The following is a 20462-nucleotide window of genomic DNA, read 5'->3' on the forward strand; positions in this document are numbered from 1 at the left end:
ACCCAGGCACTGGTTTCACTCACTGTCATTCCACTGGCTTCAGAGGGGTCACTCTTGATTTATACTCTTACAAGTGGGAGCACACTCAGGCCTGTTTCTGATTTTTCACATTTCAGCTGACAAAGGAGCTGTGCCGGAGCAGGCCTTTCTGGGATAAGAATAGCATCTGCCATCTTAGGACACAGCACAGTTGTCCAGCTCCTACATGGCAACGCATTGCAGTGAGATATAGAAGGCAAGCTACCCGCTGAGGAATGTCTTCAAGCGCTATTAGTGGAAGCATATCATCTACACAAGCAGGCATGGCTTCACACAGGAGTCTTGCAAGAGGCAGCTATTTTTAGCTTTTGACACTGCCGATGAAGGGAGACAAATGGCAAAGTGATCCTCCTGGCACAGGCAACCTCCAGAGCTCTCTGAGCAAGCCCCTTCTGGGAATGACTCTTGTCAAGGCTGCAGGGCCTGAGGGTGCAGGAGATGGGGAGTGCTGGTGCACTCCCAGGAGGGAGCTGTGAATTTGCTGGGGACACGAGGCCTCGGTCCCACCAGCACTGCCCAGCTGCACTTACAGCAAGTTGTCCCTGAGGGCGTGCACCTGTCCCTGAGCTTAGGACATTCCGCTGCCTGATTTATCTCCAACCACATCCCTGAGCGCTAGGGAGAGAACAGGGGGCATGGAACTTTGTGTAAGTGAAGGTTACGGTAGCTCAGAAGAGAACAGACACAGTTATGATCTGAGAGTTGCTTCATCTTCAGTGAATCGCTCGCACTTTCCTATCAGTACCTCTTGTAACATTTTCTTTTGTACAAGTCATCAAAGAAACTTTTCCAGATGCCACGCTTACCAGTGTGTCCAGGAGTCATCCGTCGGCTCACTCTTCTTCTTGGCTGCTGTCTTCCCTATGGCTGGCTTTTGCTGGCTACCTTGTTTTGTTCTGATGTCATGACACATCCTTGAGCTCCCACAGTGGAGCCAATGCAAAGCAAAGGAGAGTGCAGGGTCTGAAAAGTAGGTTTTCAAAGAGTCTCAGAATTTTATGCTTGTACAGATTAGCCCTGCCATTACAGCTAACAGAAATGCTCATGCAATGTGGTGTGCCATCTAGACTCTACCCATCCCTACCTGAAGCTTTGGAGAAGCCTGCAGGTGTGTGTGGACAGGGATTCTAGAGCCACACAAGAGGAGCACTGAGCTGAGATATGTTTGGACAGTCCAGGCTCACCACAGAGACCCCATCCATGATGGCAGAGCCAGGCACTCTGTCAGGCACAGAGCAAGACTGCAGAGGATGAGGAGGCATGAGAAAGATTGAAGTCTGCTAGGAAGCCACGGGGAAAAAGTATGCAGTGTCTTGAGAAGGGAGAACTAGTCTGGCATCTCTGCAAAGTATTGGGTAGCTTTCTTAAGGTCCTTGTGATTGAAAACCTAAAGAACCATCTCCCATCTCCCCTTGCTCTCTCAGACAGTAGTGACAGCAGTGGCAGAGGTTCTGCTCACCAGTCCTCCCTAGTGACACTGGAAGCAAGCTAGGCTTCCTTGCAAGAGCTGGTGTGTTGGTGAGGCTGCACTTGGGAGCCAGGTTGGGTGGATATTCGTCCATCCATTGGATAATGCTGTCACAGACATACAGCTGTCGGTTGAAACTTCCCAGTGGTGTGAGTGCCTGCTTGGAGGCAGAACCCCCTGTATGGACTTCTAAAGCTTGGACCAAGAGGCCAGTCTCAGTCCTTATCACTTCCCATCACCCTTAAGGAGCTCCAGTGGCAAGCTCTCCATTGTAAATATCGTAAGCCAATCAGGGTTGAAAGCATTCAGGGGCTACCCGCTTGGGCACAATTGTTTTCTGCACAGCTTCCATCCCTTCAGCCCACAGCACCAGCCTCACCCCCATCCTTTCTCACCTTTTAGGCTTAGTGATACATGGAGGATCCACCTCTGCTTTTGAGCAGCAGCCCTTGTACAGTAGACAGAGGTGGAAGCACATGGACCCTCGCGAAACATCAACACATACATTGTCCTCTGCTCCTGCATCGGCTTCTTGCTTCCCTTTAGTGCCAGCTGAACCTCACTCCTCAGTTACTGCTAATGTCTTTCTCATCCACTCTGCATCAGTCCACACCAAGGGCTCCTGCAGTCGGGAGTCAGTCAAGGTAATGGGCTGCGAACACTTCAGACAGGGGCAGTGTGGCAACAGCGGGTGCAATTGTGCAAATTTCTACTCCTTAAAGGATCACCAAATTAACTTAGTAGTCCTCAGTTACTACTAACCTGTCTTTGATTCACAGTACAGCCCTGCAGAGCCTTCTGACAGAATCCTCCAGGGTTGTGTGGTCTTCCTGAAAACAAGGGACAAAATTTGCTTGGAAGTACAGAACTGTCAGTTATGTGAAAGCATTTGTTTAGGCAGACATCTGTGTGCATGCCTTTAACGTACCATCGCAGCCTCCACGTGCCTTTTCAGCCAAGGCCTAACGTTTCAGAATGCTCCAGCTGAGATGACTGATAGAGCACATGAGACTGTACGTGCAGCTGTACATGCCCAGCGGTCCTCTTCTATTCAGATCAGGGTCTGAATGGAAGAAAAATTATTTGCCAATTTCCCCCTTCCCTTCTGACTCACATTGACCAAAATATTGCCAGCTTAGCACGTATTTAGGCTGAAGGGGAGCTTCAGGTATCTGAGGAAATAATGGAGGAATACAGCCATCAGCTTTCTTCTTTTCCCTTGCCTGTGGACTTGCCACACACGGCCTGACCTTTGAGGTGACATGCTGAGGAGGAGCATTCTTGCCACACAGTGTAAGGGAAATCAGCCCTGAGGAGGCCTCTTTCCACCCGATTGGCCCCTGGCAGGGCTCAGCATTTTGCCACACTGCAGAGAAACTATGAGCAGGTGGTGACAGCAGCTGAGCAAATCTAGAGTAAGAGAAATTGCACAATTTAGAGGCACCATGGAAGAGTCATTACAGTGTGACAATTTCAGTGTCTGCTGAAAATTGTCTCTGCTGAGGAAATGTCTGTCCCATTGTAGTGTGATGCACTGTGACATCTGATAGCTTACTCAGAGTCTGGTGGTTAGGATTTGTGATTGCCAAGATCAGAAACAAAAGCAGGCGAAGCAAAGAGGAAAGGGATCGCTCCCTCTTGCAACTCACGTGGGCTGTAAGCTGTGCTGAAAGGACAGTAGCAGAAACATGAAGAATATGTAAGGGCAAGAGCAGTGCTTGAAGCTTGAAAGCATCTGTAGCAGATTCACCAAAATCCTAAGCTTATTCAGGAATAAAAAACAAAGAAGCCACTGTTCATAGTGTCTGTGCAAATTAATCTACGGTCTTTATTCTCTAGACATTGACATGGTTACAAATACATTGCAAAACAAAGCAACAGAGGGTTCACATTTTGTGCACCCCTCAGGCCACTTTGCTGCCACGTGACATCTTCACTCTTCCTCTTCTATCTTCTTACTGTGAAACTCCCTGCTTTTCACTCGTAGTTTGTTGACCTGTGACTCTGCAATATCAGCCCGCTCCTCGGCTTCCTCAAGCTCGTGCTGGATCTTGCGGAATTTGGAGAGGTTGACATTGGACAGCTCCTCCTGTGTGGGGAGAGGGAGTTGGTGGTGAGGAGCCTGGGGCAGGAGTTTCACTCCTCATGTGCCTGGGCTTCGAAGGGCTCTGGTGATTACGCAGAGAAAGCTCAGGCCTCCTGTCTCCTGTTTACCACCGCTGACCCAGAATCCTCTCAAAGACATCATCATCCTCCCTTATTGAGGACCTCAGTGTGACAAACTGCCGTGTCACTCTTGAGGATCAATTTTGTCACGTGGTCTTCTCATTTTGTGTGCTTATTCTCCCACTACTCGGTGCCCAATTTTCCATGTGGTTTATTAGGTTGAGAAAGACTCAGAAACCCTGTGCTGTTACCAGCGTCAGAGATTCATGAGCTTCTCAGTCAATGGACTGAGAATTTTGGGAATTTTGGTCTGACTTCCTGAATCAAACAGGTGGCAGGATAACCCTTGGTTCATCCCTGAGTGCAGCATGCCCAGAAGAAGGCGAGGCCTGCTGACACGGGAATGAACCACATGGTCAAGACTGTTGTGTCTTTGGAGTTACTTTCATGCCTCTTTCCTTGTATTCGTGCTCATCTCAATGAGTGTGCTGCTCCAACGGAAGGGTGCACATGGCCATTCTCCAAGCAATACTTACAGCCTCCTCAGCTTGTCTCTTGTAGGATTTCACCTTCATCTGCAGCTTGTCCACCAGATCCTGGAGCCTGAGAATGTTCTTCCGGTCTTCCTCAGACTACAGTGGTTGGTAAGAAGGAAAGACAGAGAGTTGGTTTCCCCACACCTCCAGAAAACATGTCCTCTTGGAGTTCATGGGAAAATGCTTTGGCTTTCTGTGAGAAGGGTGTGTCAGCACAAAGATGCCTCTTGCCTTACCTGGTAGGTCAGCTCCTTCACCCTCCTCTCGTACTTGCGCACACCCTTCACGGCTTCAGCACTGCGCTTCTGCTCAGCATCTACCTCCCCTTCCAGCTCCCGCACCTGCAATGAGAAGCTCATGTTTGGAGATTTCCAGGTGGCTCCCTTCATGACATGCTCCCTTGTGCACAAATACCAGCCCTACGCACCCTGGCCTCCAGCTTCTGGATTTGCTTCTTGCCTCCCTTCAGTGCCAGCTGCTCAGCCTCATCCAGACGGTGCTGCAAGTCTTTCACCGTCTGGTCCAGGTTCTTCTTCATTCTCTCTAGGTGGGCACTGGTGTCCTGCTCCTTCTTCAGCTCTTCCGCCATCATGGCCGCCTGGAGAGGCAAAGCAGCAAAGCCAAGGTGGGGCCAAAGATATTTTGGGAAGAATGCATCCATCACCCTCAGTGACAGAGTTCCCCAACTCACATCTGTGATGGCCTTCTTGGCCTTCTCTTCAGCATTGCGGGCTTCCTGGATGGTGTCTTCCATTTCACTCTGAATTTGGGCAATGTCTGTTTCCAGCTTCTTCTTGGTGTTGATCAAGCTGGTGTTCTGTGCAAACAGAGATTGTAAGACTTGTATTCTGAGGCCTGAAATACCAAAGCTACAGCCTGAGCCAACTCTTTCCTCTTCAACCTTTAAATTCAGTGTTTGGAATTCTTTATTAGAGAATTGTTTACCAAATATCAGTGGTGCACTTAGGTGATGGGCTGTGACCCTGTTTCCATTGTGGACAGCAGTATAGAGGCCATTGTAGACCATTGTCCCGCGTCACTCTCTACTACTATAACAGTCATCTGTGTTAAATGTCTAAACAACTGGTTTGGGCAACAAAGCCTTTACCTGGGTATGGAGGAGCTGCACACGCTCGCTTGCATCCAGAAGCTCCTGCTCAGCCACTTTCCTTGACCGCTCCGTCTGCTCCAGGGCTGCCCGCAGCTCCTCAATCTCAGCCTGTAAGAGGTTTGCTCTGCGTTCCACCATGGCCACCTGCTCCTTCAGGTCTTCCTGCGTCCTGAGTGCATCATCCAAATGTATCTGGGTATCCTGTAAAAGAGGCAAGAGAAATGACAAGGCAGCACAGCACACTAGGGTGCCAAAAATGTTAGAGAAGCCTTTCTTGTATGTGTAGCTTTGCTGAATTGACCTTGAGCACTGCCTGTGTGTTTCTCAGGTTCTTTTGTGCCTCTGCAGCCACACGGTTGGCATGGCTCAGCTGGATCTCCATTTCATTCAGGTCTCCCTCCATCTTCTTCTTCAGCCGCAGGGCTTCGTTCCTGCTCCTGATCTCAGCATCCAGACTGCTCTGCAAGGACTCCACAATTCTGAGGTGATTTCTCTTCAGCTGGTCGATTTCCTCATCTTTCTCTGCGATCTTCCTGTCAATCTCAGACTTGACCTGGTTGAGCTCCAGCTGGAGGCGCAGGATTTTCCCCTCTTCATGTTCTAGGGAGGCCTGGGCAAATGGTCACAAACATGTATAACATGGGTAGAGCTACTTCTTGTTTGCTTGATAATTACAGAATTTTTCAGAGAACCTGGTGTGGATGTGCTCCACAGCTAGAACAGAAGGGGGACCGTCCACTACTTAGCCACGTTTCCCCACTGCTAACGTTTCTAGTGTGGACAGCAGTGACTATGGGCACATACCTCAGCTTCCTCCAAGGCAGCCTGGATTTCAGATTTCTCCTGCTCAATCTGCTTCTTGACTTTCTCCAGCTCGTGGATCGCCTTTCCTCCCTCTGCAATTTGCTCCGTGAGGTCAGAAATCTCCTCTGTAAGGAAGGGTGAAACAAGGCATGGTCAGACATAGGGCATAAAGGGAAAGGCCCTGACGCACCAGGCTGACAGGTCTCTTCTCATCACTGCGGGCACTCACGTGTGTGGAGTGGTGGGTAGACAAGCTTGGGGGAAAGCCTGGCCAGCAGCAGAGGGCTAGGGACTTACGCTGCAAGTTCTTGTTCTCACGCTTCAGCGTTTCCAGGTGGTCCAAGGACTCCTCATAGGCATTCTTCATCTTAAACAGCTCCGTGCTGAGAGAGCGAGACTCCTTCTGGGAAGCTTCCAGCTCAGCCTGTGTTTCCTCGTACTTCTGCTTCCACTCTGCCAGGATCTGAGGAGCAACAGAGTGTGAGTATGGATGTGGCAATTGTGAGGAGATGCCCTGCCCGTGAAGCACAGGGCCAGAGGCCAGAATACCTTGTCAAAGTTCTTCTGCTTCTTGTCCAGAGCTGCGCAGGCAGCATTTGCTCGCTCTACGTCAATCATCAGGTCTTCCACCTCGTTCTGCAGCCTCTGCTTTGTCTTTTCCAGGGAAGCACATTTGGCGTTGACAGCTTCAACGTGTTCCTCTGCATCCTGCAGGCGCTGTGCCAGCTTCTTCCTGGGAGGTAATAAAAAGCTCGTAGTTAGTGATCAAAGAGGAATGAGTATGCTCTTTACAATTGCACGCTTAGTCATTTTGCAGTCTGTGGACTCCAATCCACAAGGTCCATAGATAAAGTTTACCACATCTGTCATCCTTCCCTAAAGCAACCCCATGACTTATTTCTTTGAATATCTTGCTCTTTGTTTCCAAGGTCCTTTCTGAATTTTTATTGCCCCTCCTGCTTGTTTGCATCCTGTCACCACCTACTTGGCCTCCTCCAGCTCTTCTGTGCGCTGAATAGCGTCTGTCTCATATTTGGTTCTCCACTGGGCCACTTCGCTGTTGGCTTTGGACAGGGCACGCTGCAGCTCACCCTTGGCTTCCTGCTCCTCCTCATATTGTTCCCGGAGCAAGTCACAGTCGTGACGAGCAGACTGCAAGCCATGGGCCAGGGCATTCTTAGCCTGTGAAGATAATTAGATTGGGACAATGACTACCTGTGATACAGTGTAATTGTAATAAATGGAAAATTACTGAATGCAGTTTGAATTCAAAAGTCAAAGTCATCCCAGTGAGAAAAGGTACTTGTAAAATATAGATTGAAAAGGATCTTAAGGGTTCATTTATCAGAATTTCTAATATTACCTCACTAGATATGGTGAGTAAATTCCAAATGACAAATATAGTGCTGGGAATTATTGAATCCTTTAAAATCTGTTATAAATATCATACTGCATTTGAGAAAAACAGGATTAGAAACTCAGTTTTCATAGCTATGTCTCAGCCTTGCTTATACATCATTGTTAATCCTAGTGAAGACCTAATGATGTTCCTTCTTTCTCAGTATCCAGGCTGGACATTATGCCTTCCTTTCCTTTCTTCCCATACTAGAGAGGAAAATGTCAAGATTGTCCAGCTAGTTTGTAATCTGGAAAATTAACATGATATCCTGTTTCTTTGTAAGATCAAGAAATTTCTAAATCAACAAACAAACAAAAAAACCACCATGATCTGGATCAAAAATCTACCTTACTACAGCAAGTAACTACCTTTATTTCTTCCTCTAGATGTCTCTTTAATTCTTCAATCTGTTGAGTAAATGCCTGCTTGCCTCTTGATAGCTGAGATATTAAAGCATCTTTTTCTTCCACTTGGCGTGAATATTCCCCTGAGAACATTTACATATAGACTATAATTTAAAAAGCAACACTAAAACAAGGTGTCTCAATATCACTGCATATCAGCTTAGAGAGGATAGGCCAATCTGAATAAAACATCTTTTTCTTTGCAGCATTGGTTTCATTTTTATTTATTTGTTTATTTATTCACATTCCATAGGAGTGTGGGGGTACTTCACCTGCTTCCGTCTGAAGACGAGCTCTTTGAGTGTTAAGGTCATTGATCATGCGCTGATGCTCCTCCTCCTTTGTCTTGATCTCACTCAGCTGGTCTTCTAGAGTACGACACATTTTCTCCAGGTTTGCCTGTGCAGATGATGAGGTATGAAAGACGATAAGTATGTAGACTCCTCCTCATTCGGAACAACAGGATTCTCAAAAGAAAATTGCAGCCAAAAGTAAAAGCTATATCATGCTCATTGTTGCCCTCAGATTAGAAATACAGTCCTATACACAGACTTATATGCAACCTGGCCATATTTTGAAAAAGATATAATTCCACAATATTTATTTTCCAGTAGTCTACAATATGTTCTGTACCTTGGCTTTGGAGACAGACTCCATGTTACTGGCCAAGTCATCTATCTCCATCTTCAGCTCACTCTTCTCCTTCTCCAGCTTCTGCTTGACTCGTTGCAGGTTGTCGATCTGCTCCCCAAGCTCAGCTGTGCTGTCTGCGTGCTTCTTCCGCAGGGCGGCAGCTGTGGCTTCGTGCTGCAGTGTGGCCTCTTCGAGGTCGCGGCGCATCTTCTGAAATTCTGCCTCACGCTTCTTGTTCATATCGATCTGAGCTGCCGTAGCCCCTCCAGCTTCTTCCAGGCGCTCGCTGATCTCCTCCAGCTCTCTGGAGAGGTCAGCACGGTGCTTCTCTGCTTTTGCCCGAGAGGTTCGCTCTGCCTCAATTTCCTCCTCCAGTTCCTCGATACGGGCCTGGGGAAAATGCGAGACCCTTCACACCCATGCCTTCCTTGTACTGATGTCCTTCTGAAGGGTGGAGGGGAAGGACCAGAGACTTGCCTGCAGCTCCTTGATCTTCTTCTGTAATTGCATACCCAGGGCTTGCTCATCTTCAATTTTGCTCTGGATCTGGCTGATTTCAAAGTCTTTCCTTTGCACAAAGCATACAGTATCACACTCTTAACATCTGAATAAAACTACCTAATAAATGCACCTGACCTGCACTCAGGTGTCCCACAACCACACTTACTTCTTCAGTTTCTCATCCAGCTGCTGCTTATCATTTTCCAAATCCATTATGCTATCGTGGGCCAGCTTCAGGTCTCCCTCAAGTTTCCTCTTAGCCCTTTCAAGGTCCATGCGCAGTTTCTTCTCTTGCTCCAGGGACCCTTCCAGCTAAACACAACAACACCATTAATGCCAGGCAGGTTGAACTCCATACCTGTCCTGTCTCGCTGGAGGCACATGTGCTTACATCATCCACTTGCTGCTCCAGCTTGGTTTTTGCTTTGGTCAATGTATTGACTTTGTCCTCTTCAGCCTGCAGGTCGTCCAGTGTCTGCTGGTGGGCCTCTTGGAGGGCTTTCTTCTCTTTTGTCAGTTTCACAATGGTCTCATCCAGAGCTGCCATCTCCTCTGTAAGGTTTTTCACCTTTGACAAGAAGGGAGCAAGCGTAGATAAAAAATGTGGTTTAAAACTTCATGCTGTGTAACAGACTACAATTCTTTCTCGAGTGTGAGTGATGTCTTCTGAGTCTTACCTTGTTTTCGGTAGCATGTTTTTCTTTCTCAACCTTGGCCAAGGTTAACTCCAGGTCATCAATGTCTTTCTTCAGCTCTGAACATTCATCCTCCAGTTTCCTCTTCTTGGCTGTCAGCTCAGCATTAATTTCCTCCTCATCCTCAGCCCTCTCAGTCACCTCCTTTACTTTGGCTTCCAGCTGGATTTTGGTTTTGATGAGCTGGTCACACCTTTCCTCAGCATCAGCCAAGCTGTCTGCTTCCTGATGGGAAGAGACAGATTTTCTTGGTTTATATTATAAAGTTTTCAAAGTATCTGTTAAAATGCAGACTGAAATTTTCCTGCAATCAAGCAACTCATTAACCTTGAGAGGATTTTTTTTCTGGGAAGGGCTATACTGTTTCTCTCTGGAAATAATATGGCTTCCTAATTTTGTTTTTCCTCTCCTAAATGTCTTGAATGTAATAGGTGTGTGAAATTTACTGTCACCTACCAAGAGCGGAAAGGGGTTACAGACATTTTTCTTCAGAAATGCAGTATTCAATACCTTCCTTGTAACTGAATCCTGCTGAACACCTTATTATATGGGGAGTAATGGCTTTGATAGTCTCAGGAACAGTTTAATGGATAAAGATGGTTCTTTCTCTAAATTTAATATTTTAGATAATAAAGACTGCTCCTTTTGCAAGTGGTCTCTCACTATTGCATATCATCTACCTATTTCTCACCTTCCCTCAGTATATCTGGTTTCACACATGACAATACCAGGTAATCACTATATCTTCTTACTCTGGTGGGCTTTTTGGTATCGTGAATGTGCTTTTTCCTAAATAAGTATGATAGGAAAATATAGGAAAATAGAATGGGATATTTATTTTTCTTCACATACTGGATAAAAGAGGTAACAAAGGTTTCCCATTTTCTATGGAATGCTCAAGTAACTGGGTAATTAAGTACTGTCTATTGTTTTTAGTTTCTAGTCTGTGTGATCTAATGAGTAATTTAAGATGATTTTTAAAGTGATACTTGAATACCAAGTACTTTTGTGATTATTTTTAAGTAACATTCTATTTTGTGAAGTGTTGTGTGTCTACAGGGTGCTGTTTAAAATAAGTTACCATACAACCCATACCAGAAAATCCAAGTTAAAGTTGAAAACACTGCAATGTTCAAAAAAAAATTATTTTTCATTATAAATTTAATTTATGAAATTGATTCATAATAGTTAAGTCTAAAGCATAAAGAGCTCTTTTGTTTAATTAACAGTGGAGGGAAGAAGAAACACCCCTGCTTGGTGTGACTATTTTTCAGAAACAGGAACTGTGTTTCTGTATCTTCTCAGCCTAGAAAAATTTTTGAAGATGTATTTCCCAGTTTCTGAGTAAATGATAACCTTTAGTTATTAAGAAAATGGTGGATGTATTTTCCTGCAACTGAATTTACACTAGTTTCAACTCTGGCTTGCATTTACCCTCCAGAATGAATTCTTTTGCACCTTGGTGCTATGGAGATAGTTTTGCCCCTGCAGAACTCATAGAATCATAGAATATTTTGGGCTGAAAAGGACTTTAAATATCATCCAGTTCCAACCCCCTGCCATGGGAAGGGACACCTTCCCCTAGACCAGGTTGCGCAAAGCCAATCTGGCCTTGAACACTTCCAGGGGAAATCACCTGCTCAGGGGAATTTAGGGTTCAGGCATAACTCTGAGTATTTCATGTTCCCTAGCTGTAGATGTCTTATTCATCTGAAAGCAAAAGCACTGACTCCAATTTGATGTTCCCTCTCTTTGCACTGACTTTTGGCAGTGCTTACTATATAACTTGCAGACACCTGATTCTTCAACTTTGCATTTCTGAATTTTGCTCTTCTATAATCTGACCTTTTGCTTGGTAAAGAACAATCTGAATGTACAAAATCATTTTCTCAACGATAAACGAATGTTGATAAACTCACAGCCTGCACTTGGAGCTGCAGATCATTTTTCTCCTGCACAAGCTTCACCATTTTCTCCTCCAACTCCTTCCTCTTTGCCTCAGACTTTGCAAGTTCTTCCTTGGTTTTCTCAAATTCTTCCTTCATGTTGGCCATCTCCTTCTCAGATTCTGCACTCTTCAGCAAGGGCTTGATTTTAAAGAACAGCTTCATCCAGGGCCAGTGCTTGACATTCATGAATGCACGAATGTTGTACTGGATGCAGAAGATGGACTCCCTGAAGCGTAATTAAAATGTACATAGATTATTTTGAATGTGATGATTGATGACACTTTCCCCACACAGGAAAATGACTCTAACTGAAGATGAGCAATGTCTACCTCCTCTCCACCATTCTCTGGTACTCCACTCTCATCAGGAAGCCCCTGCACCTGGCCTGTGTGCGAGTGATGAGCTGTGCCAGCTTCTCATCCCTCATTTCCTCCAGGAGTCCCAGCAGCCCAGCTTTGAAGAACACCTTGAGAAAGGGAATGTTGCAACACATCACTGCCAGGTAGAACAAAGCAAAGGCACATAGTGATTGAGTCAGGAAGAGTTTGTACCTTGGTGTGACCAAATTTGTACTGGGTGTGATCCACATCAATAGATGCAAGGAGTTTCTCGGAAGCTTTCTTGCTATCAATGAACTGTCCCTCTGGTATGGCACTGGCATTAAGCACCTTGTATCTGCATTAAAAACAGATAAGGATGTATTCAACAAGCAGACTACTGTTTTTATTGAATGCCTTGATATTTTTATGGAAGAAATGATAGTTTTATAGAAACTATTTTAATGCTAATGAGCTGTCACTCCTTCATTTGGATGAAACAGCATGTATGCATGTATACTAGTAAAGCTGATGTTTATGGAAATACATCCATTCCATTAGTCTTCTTGTTGAAAAAAATAAAGAACTGGATAGTGTAAGTTTTAATTGGTTGGATGTACAAGGTGCTCAGCACAGATAAAATTAGTAGGAAAAATGAGCCTTCTTACCTCTGTTTAAAGTCTGCATAGAGGACTCTGCTGGGGAAACCTTTCCTGCAAATTCTGATCCCTTCCAGCACACCGTTACACCGCAGTTGGTGCAGTACTAGTTCATGCTCCATGGCACCTAAAAATTCATTGCACAAGTGAATACCATTTTTCAGCACAGAGAAGAATGGCTATTTCAGAGGAAAATCTATTTTTACTTGAGCTTCTTACCAGGTGTTTTCGTTTCATTTGGGATAATGCAGCGGACAAAATGGGGGTGAGTACTCCGTAGATTGGTCATGAGCTTGTTTAAGTTCTCCTAGAGGGATCAGTAAATAATGTGTGTTTGAATGTCTGGTGTTCAATGCATCAAACACATGGCAATAAGTTTATAACTTATCAAGATTAGCTAGGTTTCAGAACACTTAGGTAAAGCCACAGAAATCAAAGATTTATTCTATTTGTAGATATTGAATATGATTATTAAAGACTGAAAGACTGTGCTAAAATAAATAGCTTAAAGGTCTTTCATGTTCTACCTACTAAAGTCAATCTATTTGAGTAAAAATCTGTTTTGTTATGGTTTGGCTTGGTTTTTGAATAAGTCAAGTAACTTATTGGAGAATACTTCTAAGGAGACATTCAATTCACCAAAATACCAGGCTCATAGGAATGCAAGGATACTAAAATTATAGCTGAAGACTGACCCAAAAAAGGTAGAAAACTAAAGATCTATTATCATCTTCTCCAAACATTAATAAATATTAAAAAAGAAAATATATCGATTTTCAATATAATTAAAACCTGATTACTTATTCCAGAGAAGTACATATAAACAATTGATTTAAGATAAATTAGAAAATGATCTTAAAAAACAGGTCATGAGATTTCCAAATAATGTTATCAACTTCACAGTAATACAAAAGTAGCCATTTCATATTTAATATTACCTTTCTCCCTTTCTTCATATTACAAAGAGATAAGGAAAAAAGTACTATACCCGGAAAAGAGCTGAAACAGTCTGGAAGGAAGAACCCTTCTTCTTGCCACCCTTCTTACCACCACCACCAGCCTCTGCAAATGAAAGAAAAATACTGTTAAATATGGATGCCACATAATGGAGAGTGCAGAACATAAATAGCATTAAATGTTTAGTATTTTCTTCTTTAATTCCCTTTGAATGTGACTAAAATACAGAATTTACAGAACTGACCTGCATCTGCTCCACCATAGTTAGCAAAGAGTAAGGCCAGTGTCTTCACTGATGATTTCTGGTACAACCCAATGACAGTTTCATTCAGGGGGTCCTTGTTCTTCTCAAGCCAGCCAGTGATGTTGTAGTCCACTGTGCCAGCATAGTGCACCAGGGAGAAGTGGGCCTCGGCCTTGCCTTTGGCAGGCTTGGGCTTCTGGAAATTGCTGGACTTGCCCAGATGCTGGTCATAGAGCTTGTTCTTGAAAGAGGTGTCAGTTGCCTTGGGGAACATGCACTCCTCTTCCAGAATGGAAAAGATGCCCATGGGCTGGAAGATTTTACAACAAAGAGGAGGAAGAAAGAGAAGAGAAGACATCACTTGATTAAAAAGAGGGTAGAGTCAAAAGAGAAGTTTGATTCTGTGCCTTTCATGACCTTAATCAGAGAAAATTAAGCAAGGCTTGTCTTTTTTTCAGCATTTTTGTAAACGTCTTTGCTTACAGAAAAAATGGTAAATACAACATTGCTAAATACCATATTCCCCATAGAATGTCTTTACTGGTAGCTACATGACCGTATTTATTTAACTTTATTTTGTAATCTGGAAGTACTTTCAGGAAAAGTTCTGAAATCTCAGTGGGGTCTTTAAAAACACTTCTACCCTATTGCCACTTTCACAGGGTATGTATTTGAAAACCAAACCAAAACAAAACAAAAAAAACGTGGAAGATCCAGCATTAATGCACATAAGCAGGAAGGATACCTTCTCAATCAGCTCAATACAGGCAGCCAGGTCCATCCCAAAGTCAATGAATGTCCATTCAATCCCTTCCTTCTTGTACTCCTCCTGCTCCAGCACAAACATGTGGTGGTTGAAGAACTGCTGCAGTTTCTCATTGGTGAAGTTGATGCACAGCTGCTCAAAGCTGTTGAACTGTCAAATGCAAAAAAAAAAAAAAAAAAAAAAAGAAGGGATACAAAATGTTCTTCATGGGTGATAGTTTAAGTACAAGGTCTCTTCCTGTTTGCTTTCCCTTTGTTCTCTTGTTGGAAAAACTTTGCATTTAGCAAATTCAGTGTAATTAGGTTATTGGGGGAGGAAGGGGTGAGAATTTCAGTTCAGCGAGTAATTGTAGGAGGATAATAACTTTTCTCAATTGTGGCTCAGAAGTCCCTTTACTCTCAACTGTCCTATTAAGAAACTGCTAGAAAAAACATCCTTACATCAAAGATCTCAAAGCCAGCAATGTCCAAGACACCAATGAAGTACTGCCTGGGCTGCTTTGTATCCAGCTGCTGGTTGATACGAATAACCATCCACAAGAACATCTTCTCATAGACAGCCTTTGCTAGAGCACCAACTGAATTTTGCACCTAAAGCAAAAAGAGAGGCTTGGAGTATAGAACAGAGGAGGATTAAAGGGACCTTAATTCAAAACATGGTTATGTATTACCACACTTCTTACCTGCTGCACAGTTTGACCCTTGGTCACATATTCATTTCCAACCTTAACTCGGGGGTAACAGAGTGCTTTGAGCAGGTCTGCTGAGTTCAGACCCATCAGGTATGCAGCCTTGTCAGCAACTAAACACAAAGAAAGAGTGAGAGGAAAAATAGATGATGGACAGTGCCTAAAATGTTGTTCTTGAGGTATCATCTCAAAAATAACAGCAGTGTTCACTTTAAGGAGTTCACAAAAATATCTGTCAAAGCCATGAAGCTACTGTCTCTGTCATTAGGATGGAGAGTATACAACTCTTTTTGAGCTTTGGTTTCTACAAATGTTATTAAGGTTAACTCACTGCTTTCATCCTTTTTCAGACATTACTATGGTGCTTCATGCTTTCTAGTCCTGAAGCAAGAGGAGTTATCACTCAGGGAGTTGAAGGAATGGATTTTAGCTCTTCCTGTACCTGAGAGGAATCAACTACACAAATCACATCAGCGTTCTTTCCTAGTAGGTGAGGGTGAATGGGAACATATACTCCCACCTTGTTAGAGCTGGATCACTTCACTGTACCACAATATGGCAATGATTGCTAGGTGTATTCCAAAAAAAAGAAAAAAGTATGACTAATGATGTTACAGAAATTGACATCCATGGCTCCTGGCTTCCAGGCAGTGAGCAACAAATCTTTTATTTTATTAAAGTACTCACAAAATTAAAATGCAGGTATGATGATAGATGAGGTAGGTGTCTCAACTGTTACACAACTATTGAACATAATTGATTTTTTTTAGTTTCTACTTTTGCATACTAAAAGCCTGAAATCTGCCTAAGGCCCTCTTTTAGTAACAATGACAACATCTTTTGGAAAATTTGTTGAATCTGCTGATACCTTCTGTGCCATCTGGCTCTGCCTGCTCCTCTCGCTGTTTCTGCTTGAACTTCAAGTTGCCATAGTGCATGACAGCTCCTGTCAACTTGTAGATGGCAGTCTTTTCATCAGCAGTGAAGCCCAAGATGTCAATGGCACTCTGGTAATATAAAATAAGTGCATGTATACCAGGGCTCTTGTCCACAACATGACCTGTTTTTTATGTTACTTACATCTGTAGCCATCAGTTCCTCCTGGTCATCAATGCTGGGAACAGTGATCTCACCTTGACTCACATAGTGGTAGTCATATGGGTTGGTGGTAATGAGGAGCATGTCTAAAAGCAGGAAATAGGGAAAAACAAGCTTACTTCAGTCATCTGGGAGACAAAATGAGTTGCTTTTTGGTGATCCTCCTGCAAAAATATAGGTAATCTTCCTACCAATTAGCTCTGGCTTCTTGTTGGACATGATCTGATAAAATATGTGGTAGCTTCTTTCTGCCTTGAGCTGGAAAGTGACTCTGGACTTTTCCAGCAGATCTGGCAAAGCAGGAAGAAAGAGCTAGGAATGAGACAGCACACAGAGGTAGGAATTTGGGAAGGGATGTGATCATGCCAGGATGTCACTTACAAGTTTCAATGTCAGCAGAAGCCAGTTTGCCTGTGGCCCCAAAGTGGATTCTGATGAATTTGCCCTGTTAAAGAGAAAAAGAACCATTTCAGCCTGGATGTATTTCATTGCCCCTGTACAAGAAAGGCAGAGTTTTACAAAATTTTTAAGGGACTGGAGCACCATTCCTGTCTATTGTCTATTAACACCTTAATGCAAAGTGAAAAGAAGTCGGGCTCTTTTCAGTGTTGCTTACTGACGGGACAAAATGCAATAGTAAATAAGTAATAAATAATAAGTAAAAAATTTAGCATAAGAGGTTCCATCTTTTCTATGTAGGTGACTGAGCATTTGGACAGGTTACCAGAGAGGTTCTGGAGTCTCCCTCCTCAAAAATATTCAAAAGCCTCCTGGGGCTCCAGAGGCCCTTCCGACCTCAACCATGCTGGGATTCTAAGGGATTTTGTCCAAAGCTACAACTCACAAAGCGCGAGGAGTTGTCATTCCTCACAGTCTTGGCATTTCCAAATGCCTCCAGCAGTGGGTTGGCGCTGATGATTTGATCCTCAAGAGTTCCCTACAGGACAATAATTATTCCTTGATATACTTTCCAAAAACAAGGAACAGAAACAAAACATTGATTCAAGCCACTATCTATTAATATACCTGCATTTTGCCAGGCTGCTCCTCCTTCTTCTTCTCCCCACTAGCTGCAATTGTTGCAAAGTATTGGATGACACGCTTTGTGTTCACAGTCTTCCCTGCACCAGATTCTCCACTGCCAAATGAAATAGAGAAGCAGGGAGAGTGTGGTCAGGAAGCAGGTCTCCTGGTACCAGGTAACCCTGCAGGGACCTGAGCAGGAAGCGTACTTACGTGATCAGGATTGACTGGTTTTCACGGTCTGTGAAAAGACAGAAATTAAGAATGATTTTCCTGGTGCTCATGAATTAGAAAGAACACAAAAGCTAGGAGACAAATATGAACTGCAGTTTCCACCAGAAGGTGTAAGGACAGAAGGCAGTGAAGAACCCTGGGAATTCCAGCTGATATGTAGCAATGCTATACAGCAGTACTACATGCATTCTAAACAAGATCAGTAAAGACACCACTTCAGAGTAACTTTTATATAGTTTAGCCTTTCAAGATATCCTCTTTCCATCTGATTTCTCTCTTACTAGATAAGTACATGTGACAAAATTACTTAGATTGAGGGTTGATTACATTTAAATTCTTCTGGAGCTAAAATCTTCCTGAGGAAATCTGGAGACCTCACAAACAACAGTAAAACCTAACCAATTTTTTTCACTACTTTTCATCTCTTTTATTTTTACTCCTATATGTACATAAATTATATATTTCTGAGTTAATAGGTAGACAGTTTATTTTTAATCTTGCTATTCATAATTTGTTTTCCAGTTTGCAACAAAAGAACATGAAAATAAGATATAAATCCTGCACATCATTGACTTCAATATACATACTGGGAAGAGAAAATAAGAGGTGGAAAAAAGAGAAGAAGACAGAAATATTTTTTTTAAAATCTATTCTGTTTGAACACTAATTCTTTTTGTTTTCTTTTGACATTGTTTTTCTGAAAGCATTACTTGTCTGATGCTTACTTTTAACTATAATGAGCAATAGGTCTACAGTCAGTAAAGTCTAGACCAAACACTAGGTGTCTTCTTGCCGATTAATTTACTCCTTCTGAATGACATTCATTACATGGTCCAGGTCTCTATTGACTGTAATGGGAACACAGCATACACAGATCCTTAAAGTCAAGCACTTTAGTCTTCGATTAATTTCACATATGGTATTTTAAGTGTTGCACAGGATTTCCAGAGATAATTCCTATATTTCCATCTACTGAGAGATCATTGAAAGAGCAAGTCAGAGGAGATCAAGCACTTACCAGTCAGCATGAACTGATAGGCATTGTCAGAGATGGAGAAGATGTGTGGAGGGGCCTCCTGGCGCTTTTTGCCTCGGTAGGCCAACACCACCTCCGGGTTGTACACTGGCAGCCACTTGTAGGGGTTGACAGTGACACAGAAGAGACCCGAGTAGGTCTGCGAGGAAGGGAGACAGCACGTTGGCTTCTGCTCAGCCTGGCACAGCAGGCCTTCCAGCTACCCAAAGGAAGAGAGCTGCTGGTACTTACGTAGATCATCCAGGCTGCATAACGCTCTTTGAGGTTGTACAGCACAGCGGGTTCGTGGAGGTGGGTCATCATGGCCATGTCCTCAATTTTATCATACTTGGGAGGGTTCATGGAGAAGACCTGATCATCCTTCACGGTCAGAGTCTGCCAAGGAAATGAAAGAATATGTCTGCATATGTCAGCTAGAAGTTCAGTGTGAATCAACTGTTGATCTGAAGTTTCATTTTCTCTTACCTCTCCACCTTCAGTTTTCACAGTGACCTTCCCTGTTTCCCTGCTCTGGATTGTCCCTTTTACAAAGGATTCCTTGGGATGGGCCACAAAGACGGATGACTTGGCATCAAAAGGTTTGTTCTGGGCCTCAATTCTTTCCTTTTCTGACTTTCGGAGGTAGGGAGCCGCCTCCCCAAAAACAGCCATTTCTGAGTCTGCAGAGGCCATTTCTGCACGTTTACTAAAGGAACGTCAGCAGAGGACACTGGTGGGGAAAAAAAGGTTGTTGCTCACTGGGAAAAATAGAATCTGTGTCAGTGAGAAAACTCCTTGCTCTTTAGTTAGTACGACAACATCTTAAATCTACTTTGATTTGAACTTAAAGGTACTTAAGTCCCACTCGAGTGAGACTTTAGTCTCCTAGCAATAAATAGAATATCTTCAATACTGCCTACAATTTGGTAACTCAGGTTGGTGAATTTTGACCAGTTTTGAGTTCTTCACATAAAACAACCTACAGAGAAAATCACTATCTGTTCTGGTACTTAACTAGAAGAGATGTATCTTCAAGACAACACTTCCTTGTTAGAAATATGTGCTATAAATGAAAAGCAACTTCACTTTTTAGATATTCCCTGTTTCAACAGTCTATCCTAAGCAAGAGTTTACAGAAATATAGGAGGATTTACAATAAAAAATTCATGCAGTTGTGAAAAAATCCTGTCTCAGTCTGTACTGTAGAATTTCAATATTCAGTATATTACCCTTTGAGAATAGCTTGTATCTTGGAAACTGTCCAATCCTGTAAAATAGGAATGGCAGGTGTTTCTTATTTTGGCAAGGAGTTCTAGACACAAATTATAGATTGAAGTTATAGACATGCATTGAAATTCTATTTAACATTTTTGTTCACATGTACAGCACCTCACATAAATGTTTGCCAGAGGCAGGAGAAACTGAATGGAATATTGAAAGGACATTGTCCTCTTTTTCCAAGCTCACAAAACGCGTGCACTTACCTTGAAGCTTTCTGTGGAGACAGGTCAGACTTGTCTGTGAGAGATTTTATAGTGTCTCATCTGCAGATGCTGCAGATGCTCCCCCTTTCTTCGGTCAAAACATTTCTGGCAAAACTTATTTGGCAAAGCATTGTCTGGCAAACTACAGGCATAATTGTCATTTGATTTGAATGATATAATCAGAATGTTTTTATATCTTACTGACTATGTGAATACATCTATAAATAATTTATCAAGTGTGTTAAGGAGAGAATCTAGACTACTCAAGGCAC

At 43.2% G+C, this 20462-nt stretch overlaps 1 protein-coding gene across 2 annotated transcripts; it reads right to left on the reverse strand.

Annotated features, from left to right (window-relative positions):
- Positions 1–3309: 3309 nt before the first annotated feature.
- On the reverse strand, positions 3310–20338 carry LOC137841828 (myosin heavy chain, skeletal muscle, adult-like). 2 transcript variants are annotated; one of them, XM_068655202.1, is made up of 39 exons: positions 20191–20338; positions 19193–19436; positions 18959–19102; positions 18710–18866; positions 17671–17698; positions 17461–17572; positions 17279–17371; positions 16816–16879; positions 16626–16724; positions 16417–16520; positions 16205–16343; positions 15331–15449; positions 15089–15238; positions 14628–14798; positions 13883–14192; positions 13670–13743; positions 12901–12988; positions 12691–12808; positions 12257–12380; positions 12035–12171; positions 11676–11931; positions 9739–9981; positions 9453–9629; positions 9228–9373; positions 9038–9128; positions 8561–8950; positions 8200–8326; positions 7892–8010; positions 7110–7306; positions 6674–6857; positions 6422–6587; positions 6125–6249; positions 5622–5930; positions 5318–5521; positions 4901–5026; positions 4637–4807; positions 4446–4550; positions 4210–4305; positions 3310–3596 (listed from the first exon to the last, which is right to left on the reverse strand). In XM_068655202.1, exons 2-39 carry the CDS (start codon positions 19397–19399, stop codon positions 3441–3443), a joined length of 5826 nt encoding a protein of 1941 aa, XP_068511303.1. In that variant the 5' UTR covers positions 19400–19436; positions 20191–20338; the 3' UTR covers positions 3310–3440. The 2 variants fall into 2 exon arrangements, with proteins under 2 accessions (XP_068511303.1, XP_068511305.1); XM_068655204.1 differs by lacking the exon at positions 20191–20338 and adding an exon at positions 19936–19969.
- Between the last annotated feature and the right edge of the window lie 124 nt (positions 20339–20462).

The sequence above is a fragment of the Anas acuta genome, chromosome 18 (assembly GCF_963932015.1).
Source record: "Anas acuta chromosome 18, bAnaAcu1.1, whole genome shotgun sequence".
In the NCBI taxonomy this organism is placed as follows: Eukaryota; Metazoa; Chordata; class Aves; order Anseriformes; family Anatidae; genus Anas; species Anas acuta.